This window comes from Mizuhopecten yessoensis, unplaced genomic scaffold (assembly GCF_002113885.1).
Source record: "Mizuhopecten yessoensis strain PY_sf001 unplaced genomic scaffold, ASM211388v2 scaffold1883, whole genome shotgun sequence".
Lineage (NCBI taxonomy): Eukaryota > Metazoa > Mollusca > Bivalvia > Pectinida > Pectinidae > Mizuhopecten > Mizuhopecten yessoensis.
Window position 1 is genome coordinate 1,822,396 of NW_018404269.1, and position 11,604 is coordinate 1,833,999.

The window sequence follows — 11,604 nt, forward strand, 5'->3', positions numbered from 1 at the left end:
CCTGTCGCAAACACACAAAAATGCTGGTGTTAAAAAGTTTTTCTTAAATAATTATATATGTGTATAATGTCACTGTCAACACTCCGAGCTCACTTTCAGTCAGCTTATCGCCCCCTAGTTTGAAGTTCTAGAATCAGATGTGACAAAAATTATAAATAATAAGTATTATTTTCCTTTATAAATTACATATGATATAATCTTGGACCATATCTACGCTGAAACAATGGGATAGAGACAGAGACTGTATGTGTGTGGGTTCATTCCCTTGTCCTAGTATACTCAGGATTATTGGGGGGAAGGAGGTTGTGTGTGTGTGTTAGTTTATTCGATCCTTGTACTCAGACAGAGGCACATGTTTACGAGGAAACTGGTCCTGACATAGTTAGCACCACCTCCCTGTATTACTGTCACATGGACATTAAGATTAGATTTCAATGTGATGTGGGAATTGGAAATTAATTCAAATCATGGTCCAAAAATTGCTGATGGCAAGAAGTTAATTGAATTTCAGATTAATTTGCAGTTTTCTGACTAAAATCAGCAAATTTTCTCAAATCACGTCTGATTTACTGGAGTGGTAGCCTCACTGCGGAGAAAGAGGGATCTCCACAATCATTACAATCACAACACTTTTTTATCAATATGTACTCTCTAATTCATCAATTAAATATGACAACAGTTTTGAGAGACCCAAATTAAATTCAATATCTTATTGAACTTCTGAAATAACAAACCCTATTTAGTCCTGTAATCGAAGAGTACAAATATATACATCCGAGGCAGTTTACCCTGTCAGCAAGCCTATATATTCAGTCACCATCACACGACTAGAGCATCACTAATGCTATAAATATACCCACAAGGATGACTCGATCATTAGACCAGAGATATAAATAGCTCGAACATATACCAATAACCACAAGTATACACCATAAATATGATAGAGGTAAATCTATTCCAGTAGCTGACAGTATAAGTGAGAAAGAATTAGGAAAGTAATCCCCCATTGTTTTGTCACTGTCATTCATCCACCACGACAGGCAGACATAATTATGTAGGGTACAATCCTACGCAGTGGTGTATCACTAGAGACTTGTCAGTAAACAGTAACTGTAAATATATATATACAATCAGTTTAAAACAGCGTGCACCGTTACATGAAAGCTCACCTTTCTTCAACTGTTTTTCCTTGGCACCTTTCCTTAGCTGTAGTACCTTTTTGATAATTAAATCCATGTACCTGCTGTAGTATTCATGAAATCAAGTCTTGACACAGGTGGCACCTGCCGTCCATTGTATATTGATGACCGTCCTAGTTTACAGTACACAGTTCGACTGACCCGCCACCATTGACCGTACAAAACACACTGAAATTTGTTGGAAAAACAACTACATATATGTATATAGACACTGGAGATTACTTTACACTACACAGCAGATAAACCAAAAAGTACTGTGTGCCCTTCGCTAAACCACTTTATGGGAAACCCGTTTAAGTTTACGAGGCCTGGCTAAGATAAGTGTGGGCGTGTGTTGTCCAACTTCTCAGGTGTGCTGTGTACCTGTGTTGACACCAGCTTATAATGCTGTGTCCTAACCTCCTGTGTACACCCCACACCTGCTGACTCAGTGTCTTCTATATCCTGCTATACCTACCTATACCGACACATAAATCATCCACCTTTACACATCTAACTGCAAAATACAGCTAATGTCCTACACCGACGATAGCCCAGGGTATAAACCACGTATACCTTTATACAAATTATCAACATCTATGTAATCGACTACACCATTTGTACCTGAGAAGTACAATGTAGGCCCTTTATAACACACATAAACATTATTCAATGACAATATTACAGCTTTGAAACAAAATGTTTCACCAGATTAAAATTGACAGAATTTTACCGTAAAAATCACTTTTGAGTGCATTTATGGGATATATATATATATATATACAGTTGAAACGTTATCTGTCAGGAGATATGTACGGAACCATACCCTCACACCTAACAGGTGAAAAAGGTGTATCATAAATTATTACAGCAACTCATGCAATATACAATGTATAGGTATACAGCCCACCCAATGACACCAGATTTACACGAGAAAGAAGGTAAATGTACACTACCAAACTGACTTCTGTTAATTTCCTCAAATTATTCCCTCAACTGACCCCACAGAATATCATTTTAACTTGTGAACCTTTGATATATGAAACAAGTTTCAGACCTCCCATAAGTTTGTGTCATCCCTTATACTCCAATACCATTTCATTTGTAACCGGCTGTATTATACCTAATACTCAGAGTACTTCACAATTTGGGAAAATTATGATCATTTCAGAAACTTCCAAAATTCTCACAAAATAGCCATAACAGATGCTTTTTTGTAGTCGGGCTTTACATTATGGTATAGGAATTGGATGCTCACCAGAAACAAGTGTGTGCTTATGAAGGATAGGGTGCTTATTAAGTCAAATACTGAACAAGTTTTTTCTAATAACAAACACTGTAGAGTGATATCAGATTTGACAAAGCTTTATATTTACCAGTGTAACTTTTAGCCCTGTGGACTTTCCAGCCATTTACACCTCATTTACTTCCCAGAGACAATATTTTTATCTATTTTATCTGGTATATAGTGTATTGTGTAATGTCTTAACAAGGTGAAAGGGTCATGTATACAATATATACATGGTAGTTATCCCATTATGTATACCTGAAGGGTCCAGAAAAAGGTGAATGCTCTAGTCAGAAAATGGACTTCAAGGAAGTTTTATTATTTTTATACATTTTTCTTGGGAAAAAGGAAAACCACACTATTTCTTTTTATCGTAAGTGGTTTGTATACATTGCACCATGTTGCAGTGTACATTCGTAAAACTGATATAAGTGGGCCGTGATGTTTTGTACACAAACAGGTGTGTTAAATGTACAAAATGTCCTTTACAAACAGCTGTGTCCCAAATCTGTTCATGATGTACAACATATTAATTAATTTCCATCAAATTTATAAATCTTCTCAAAAACCATCTTCAGAAATAATTATCTTGTTAATTAGCAGCTGATTAATATCTACAGTAAGAACAGATTTTGATATCAAAAGGAAATTCTTTTGAAACAGAGCAGGCCAAGGTCTTTCTTTTTATAAGTACCATATATTCTTCTTTGAATTATAAGCAAGGAATTTGTATGGAAACTGTTGGAAAGTCAGAATGCTCTTCATCTTTCTATACATAAGCCCCAGTTTACTACTAACATGTATTGAGTATCAGTCTCATTTAACAAATCTAGCTACATGTAACACACAGATAACTAATATTTTAAGTACATACTACATAGTACAAGATATAATGTAGAAAGAATTCAGTGAACTTTTAAAAAAAAGTCAAATTAAAGTGAATGCCATAAGTTATGAAGTCACAGAGTATCGGACCCCAAGATATGCCATTTTATCCTGCCCTCACTGGTGAAAGCTAACAATTTGTCAAACTAATCATCATCATCATCACCAGGTCTGGTTGTACAACAATGTCAAGAGCACTTGAAACCTACTTGTGAATTTTAAGTGGATGTGATGGCTGATTGCTGTCCGGATCCTGTGCTGTACTGAACACCCTGTAGTGGTACACATACAATGTCATGTTTTACAATGATCTACAGTCTACACAAAACATAACCCACAATGCATTTATAAAGTTTAATTATCAAAATAAACTCAAAATCTGTCAACACCAGAAATTCAAGCTAACATCTTTTGCACCATGACACACAACACAATTAACTGTACATGCCTCAAGATGTTTATTTTAAAGCTGTATGTTTATTAGTAAATATATGATCTGTACCTGGCTGAACTCAATCTTGATATTTCCATATGTACCATCTCCTCTAAGAATTAATATCTAAAGACATGTATCACTCAGCATATGGCTGCTTTAGAGAGACCATGGCAATCTAGTCTTTATCAGAAAGTGTTTTTAAACTTGAATTGGTTACTTATTAACCTTATCAATTAAAACAAGGAAAACAAAAGAAATCTGATGAAGATATTTTGTGACAGTCATGTGAACATGGTCTTGGTTTAGATTAAGATTCCAGTTTGTGGTATGAGTAGAGTGTAACCTGGCTCTAATTTGATCACTAAACCAGAACATATGGCAAGTTTGACATGTTGGGGAGCGCTGCACAAGTCTGCACCTCAATCACGCCTCTCTGTTTCACGCCTCTCTGTTTTTCCCATCCTCTGTGTAATTTTACCAACACAAAACAAGGTATGTGATTACTGCAACAGCAGTAACTTAATGACAGGTCTTATAGTCGCTGCAGAGAGCAAAACGCTGCTTACTCTAGATAAATACGGCACACAATATATTTATTTTGTTGAAACTCTCTGTACATTTGCACACAAAACAAAATTTAATACTTCCTGAAGATTTTATCTCAATCTTTTTACCAACCCTCCTCTTTCATTCATCCACCCTAAAGCACGAACATTGACGACATCATTGCCCAGAATTTGGATGACCTTTCAGCAAATATTATGATATGGTGTGCATCACCTAACTGATTGTATTACACCCAATAGCTCCTTGCAGTCGATGTGGTTTTAAAATGTTACATGAGGCAAACAACAACAGATAATGAATCATCATAGATTGGGCAGGTGAGAACTGTATTCCCTACCTCAAGGTGTTCAACATGGATCTAAATCTGTCCATCCATTACTGCATTAATTACATACAGATGTTGGCTAGAATCAAATCTAGATCAGGACCTGATATTAGAGGTCAGCAGGTGTAGATTCATCACCGTGACCACAGGATAACTAGACCATAACTATCACAGTGAAAATACTCTTAACAAAAGTTTGGATCTTCATCCATGAGTACTTTATATCTTTATTTGTACTTTTGAGGGTACTATATAAGCTATCAAACATGTTCACTCCTAATTAGGGCAGCACTGTTAAACATGGTCCCAGTGTTTGCACATCTATTGACAGTGCTATCTAATTCCTATGGTAACATTGTCAAGCATTATCACTATTAACATTATAAATCATGATTGAGGTTAGCTAACACATTGGGAATATCAAACATTCTTTGACACAGACAAAAACATAAAGATTGCCTAAATATTCTTTAAAATATGAAATACCTTTAACATGCATTAGATATATGTCAAATTATGATTACTCCTTGCTATTTACAAATTATATACAATAACAGTGGTACTATCAAACATGACAATAACCAGATACACAAGCACGTCCTCCTGGCTATATCAGTATAGCACTACTCCAAGCAGTAAATGGCGGCACCAATGGAGACTCTTGTACTCTCAAACACAATTGGTATATGCTCTGACTAAACTAAAATATACACCAACACTGATCTTGTGTAATCAACTAATGTAGATGTCACAAAGGCATGAACCTTATATATATATTCCTAGCGAAATCGGCATGTTAAAAGTCACTCAAGCAAGTTATGCATTCAGTACAAACGACCTTCCAATCTACCGATAAATTAATGTTCTTTACCCAATCAACCAATTTAATTTGTCTCCACACAACATTACCACAAGCCTCTATCTCTCGTCAAATGGAGGTCTTGAAGGTATACACAAGCTAATTTAATCAATTTTCTGTAGCTCAAAACTAATTTGGTGTTTGTCAGTTGAACGGCCCGGAGATTTGAAATCTGCTTTCACACCTCAGAATCGCCTTTGAATGACCCACATTAATGGAAAGCAGTCAAAACAATTTTGTTGAAGGGATGAGATGGAAGCAAATCTCATCAAATAATTTTAAGACTTGTTCATCCTTTTAAATCTCTATGGAATAGCTTCATGTGAATTGATGGGAAAGTCTATTTCTTCAGAATAGGGACGGAGGACTAGTGAATGTGCACAGCCCAGATGATGCACTTTATGCTGCTAAAATTGCAGCAGCTGAAGCCAAGTCAGCGACATAAACACACAAATTGATAAAACAGGTGAGAGCACTGTTACTGCAGGAACAGCACAATCAAAACACAATTCCAACAGGAGCCACCACAGAGCTAGCATCCCTGTTAAACCATGTGCTCAAGGCGTGATCAATAACTTTCCTCATCAACGACCAAGTGATGTAGCCATGTGATGTAACCGCTTGATTCACATCAGCAGTGGACAGTATAATACAGACAGGTCTGAGGTTAGGGATAGTCCATACACCTGTCTAGGCTTGGAACTAACAGAATCTTCTACAGTAAAGTGTAGCATAGAGGAGGAATGATATTCTTGATTGTCTAAAAGCCTAGGGTATTATTTTAAGAATTTCTCTGGTATATCTCAACTAATGAAACAAGCCAATTTTTCTCCAAACCCATCAATAATGTGTATAAGAACAATTGTTGTTAGGATCTGTCACCTGTGTTTTCTTCTGTTTGAAGCTGATAGTGATGTCTTATATTACTTCTTTGGTTTTGTTACCATCATCGATCTCTTCTTAGAGGTGAGAGAGAGGAATCGTATTCTCAGGGGTGACATATCCTAAACAAGTAAAACAGCAGACTATCATGTGAATGGTCAACGTCTCTATACAAGTCAAGGACAGTCGCATGTCAGGGACAGTAACTAGTCCATACACAGTATAGGTCTGGGTTGGGGCATACCTAGATCTAGGTCAGGAGCATGTTTGGTTTGGTTTGGTTTAGTAATGTTTTAAGTCCTATAGCTATGGTCATTTAAGGACAGCCTCCCCTGTGTGAAAGACAGGTCTAGGTCAGGGGAAGGCTTTAATTCATACATTTATCATGAAAAAGTTTCATATATATTCATGATGCAGTGGACAGTGAAACATCACACATTCAAATTTGTGAATAAATAATTCATACATACAGATTAATCAGGCTGCTAAGGTGAGGAACAGCTTCATTATAACACATCAGCAGTGGACAGATCATACACACATGTGTTCGTCATAAACATTCAGGAATGGACAGTCCATACTGGTCGAGTTCATGAGGACACATAAGAGTGGTTAAATAGTTCTAACAGAGTCTAGGTTAGAAAGCTACTTCAAACACATCAGAGGTTGGAAAAACTTATATTTATATACAGTCAGTTGTAGGTCAGGGAGCCGACAAGGATGAGCAACTCTAGCAAGGACCTCCTAATTATATACCTATAGTGTGGAATTCTTGTGTAGATATCAATGATTTGGGGTGAAGGTACAAGGTCTGTAACCATGCTGAATCAATAGAGTGCTCCTGATGTAAGGGCATCTCTGGCATGGTCAATGACCACAGAGCCACATACACTACCAATGTGACAAATGCAAATTATATACGATCAATTTGGCACAGATTTAATTCTTACACAGACAGAACATCAACATCCATATATCTGTCTGGAGATCAGGTTCTACAGTTTCTTTCTACAGAGAAATGTCAGATATATATATATATATATATGATAAATCAGAAAAATGATCCTTACCGACGAATAAATATTATATAAAGAAAAATTCTTAACAACGAGTCTTTAGTACTTCAGACTGAAGAATCTCCTAGAAGAGATGAAAGTACTAAAGACTCATTGTTAAGAATTTTTTTTATATAATATATATATATATTTAAGTAAGGATCATTTTTCTGCTTTTATAATATACATCTACTTTCAGATTGACTTGACAATAACTTTATTTGGTCCGTAAGGATCATTTTACGGACTGACTTGACAACAACTTTATTTGGTTCGTAAGGATCATTTTTCTGCTTTTTTAATATACATCTACATATGGATCGACTCGACAACAACTTTATTTAGTTCGTAAGGATCAATTTTCTGCTTTTATAATATACATCTACTTTCGGATCGACTTGACAACAACTTTATTTGGTCTGAAGGATATTTGTTTTGCTTTTATTTTATATATATATATATATATATATACAAGTAGCTTGGAAGACAAGAGACAAGCGAGTTTCCACACTACAGAGAAACTGCCAATCAAGTAGGTAACCATGGCTCTAATTGGTCATATGGATGGTCAACACTACCAAACACACATTCATCCTAAATACCCTTGTAGTTGTGATTCCGACACACTACCAAATAACCATTCATACTACGGTATCCTGGTTATACCCTTGTAGTTGTGATTCCGACACACTACCAAACAACCATTCATACTACGGTATCCTGGTAATACCCTTGTAGTTGTGGTGCCGACACACTACCAAATAACCATTCATACTACGGTATCCTGGTTATACCCTTGTATTTGTGGTGCCGACACACTTCCAAACAACCATTCATACTACGGTATCCTGGTAATACCCTTGTAGTTGTGGTGCCGACACACTACCAAATAACCATTCATACTACAGTAAGTAGGGAATGGCTCCATCCCACTACCACTAAGGAGCACACACATTAAGACAACAATAATGAGGGTCCCAATGAATGGTGGCCTTACATTGGTGGTCATTCACACAAGTACCTGGCTTTACGGTGATCAAATATTGATCATGGGGCAACTAAATAGTGTTATAGTAGATGTGTTCAAACACCAATAAAGAGCTCATCATCAGCCTTGATATACAGACAAACATTACAGCATCACTTGGTTGACAGGTGGAGAGTCAAGTCATCCTGGTGAAATACTACCTAACAAGGCAATTAATGGAGTAGAATCTTAAAGCAAGGGGTTTAGTGGGCCTGTACAGAGACTATTCACATGTACATTAACTCATTCACCCCTGAAATTTCATAATGAACTATTCCAACCTTTAAATTGGAAGAGTTCAAGTGTGTCTTCAGGGGTAAATGAGTTAACTGTATCAGCTATATAGTCTACCTCACAGTAGGACCAACACAGATATACCTGGTTGAGGAACATAATTGGCAAAGACAGATATTAATGCAGTCTGCATGGAATGTACCTGGATCATCTCAAATATCAATACATGTAGTGTAAATCTTGTGATTAAACATTAAATCTTAATTACAGAGATGTTCCCCTATTGGGTTAGATTTATATAATAATGTATAGAAGCTTACATGGTATGCTGCTGTACATATTTCACACAAGAACAATTAACATGTACAACAGCCAATTGCTCATCAGAACACACAGTATCATCTAGCTGATCAAAAGTCGTAGCAATAGTTTAGTCTGTTTGATTTTCTGACTACTGGTTGATATGTTATGTACATTAATTGATGGAATTTTTGTAATTGTTTTTCAATTTGGCTGAAGAAACATCTTAAAACAGCCACAAAATGTTCAGGATAAAAAATGTTTGCATATATACAGATCATAAAACAATGGAACCAGGGTTGAACACAGAGTATGCCAGCAGAAAGGACAGAACTTATACCACAGTGATAAAGGTAGTTGGTAACAGTCATTCATTAAGACATAAATATAAAACTCCTGTCAAAACAAGGCCAAATGTAATGAAAGTCTGTTGTCTCAAACACATGTTGAGGACAAGAAGTTGACCACTTAACCTTTGCCAGGCAAATTGCTAGTTATTTATAGTAATCTTCAGTGCCTGCATGGTTTTCAACACATGGCAACAACAGACGGTGATTTCCCCCAAAATAATGGTTTGTATCGCTTCCTGGTACCTGCATAATGGCCATTTTATACTTCCATAAAATTCACATTGTCAGACAAAAAAGATGATTTTTAATTCATCTTGTCTTAAGACTACAAGAATCCAGTGGCGAGGCCTTGATACAATGAAAACAGTTTCCACTTGAGGCAGATGAATGCGTAATTCATCACCACACCAAGGCCATCTCCTGAATGACAGCGTGAGGCTTCATGGTGTGCCTGCTGCACAGTCTTTGTTTCCAGTAAGGATATGCACATGACAAGCTTTTGTTTTTGCTTTAGATAAAAGACATTTGACCCACTGATCAGAGACACCACTATCGTACCTGAATCATTATTAGTCTTAATAATCTTAGGACACGAATGGACAGGAAAAAATTCTACACAATAACAAAATTCCCCACCTAACCAATGTCATAAGATCCGACTCTTTACTTTGAGAGGATCAACACACAGCAAGGCTAAGCAATATCCCCTAACCAATAAGCACTTCCTGGAACCAGCATACGACAAAAATAGAAAAGAACAAGTAGGCTCTCCTGTTACACATCTGGGTAAACCTTTTAATGGTTGGACTCTGGAATAGAGCCGACAGTGAGGAGAAGGATGGTGTAATCAGTCTTCCCAGCTGAAATGGTACCACATTTGTCTCTCAAGTTCCAAAGATAGTAAGGACACCACATTTATCTTTGATGAGTAATTAAAGACAAATGAACCTCCTCACACAAAAAAAGGCATTGCATTGTCATCCAAATAAAAAAAGAAACAATAAAAGATCAACGCTTTTACAATCAGCCGATATATGTGAAATATCCATGAAGTCCAATAACTGACTTAGTGACAAGTAATAATCACTTTAATTTAGGACTTGTGTTTATATGTACATTGGTAAGGTTTTCATCTGTAACTTGTAAATACTGTCTAGTGTGGCTACAGCAGCTGAAGAGATACCTTATGGCATGAACACCTCTGATGTTGAGTAACATTTGTCGGCACTTTATATATCTCAAGTTACAAGCTAACAATTCTCTAACCTGCTAGAAAGAAGATGAGGTCCTAAGTATTACATCTGTCATTGTGTGAGTTCTTGGTATCACAGATCAGCTATCTCCATCCTTCTCAGAATTCCCCAATCCCACACCATTTCTCACAAAAATCCCATCTCCTATACCAATAAATAGGACAATCCCAGAAATCCCTCCCTTACACAATGTTTCACAGGACAATCTTATGTCTAGATCTTGATATTCCATCTAACCAGTCATTCTGTTCTTCAGAGCAACTTTAATTTTTTGTGACATAATATGTATGCTAGATATATATATACATGTATAAGCTGCTTAATATATTTTAGCCATGAGTCATTGAAACTATAGGGGCATTGATTATAAAAATTTGAATATCCAATCAGACAAGTGATATGATAACTTCAGATTTTCTGTTATACAGGGTGTGAAATATCTTTTTTTTTATTCTTTTTAATCATTGATCAAAAGTTCAAGTATGACATGAACAATTTAACAACTAATGTAAGATATGTATGTTTATAGTAAATTGCCAATTCTTGTCTTGATTAAGAAATCTGTAGTATTCACAGTTAAGTGTAAATAACATTCTTAGCCTACAGGTTAATAACCACTGAAGCACTACCCAATTATTCAGTTGGCAAACTTTCTTCCTGAACATTACAAATGCTACATACATGACCCTTGTCCCCACAGTATGGTGTACTGTGCAAATTAGGAACACCACCACACGCTACAGTAATGTGTATTATAAAGCGTTGCTAAAGTTACAGTATACATTAACTATAGTAACAAGTATCATAAAGCGACGCTACACCATACATAATCCAGTAACGTGTATCATAAAGCGACGCTACACCATACATAATCCAGTAACGTGTATCATAAAGCGACGCTACACCATACATAATCCAGTAACGTGTATCATAAAGCGACGCTACACCATACATAATCCAGTAAC

General features: G+C 36.3%; 1 protein-coding gene across 5 annotated transcripts in view; it reads right to left on the reverse strand.

The window, feature by feature from the left end:
- LOC110442551 (tyrosine-protein kinase Abl-like) overlaps positions 1 to 11,604 on the reverse strand; it is a 71,740-nt gene that overhangs the window by 34,816 nt on the left and 25,320 nt on the right. The window contains exon 1 of one of the 5 annotated variants that reach the window (XM_021486245.1): positions 1,170 to 1,595. The exons of the other annotated variants lie outside the window; for them this stretch is intronic. Coding sequence (XP_021341920.1) covers positions 1,170 to 1,236 — 67 coding nt within the window. The 5' untranslated portion in view covers positions 1,237 to 1,595. Of the gene's footprint in view, positions 1 to 1,169; positions 1,596 to 11,604 lie in introns of those variants that run through there. 5 annotated transcript variants of the gene reach the window in all.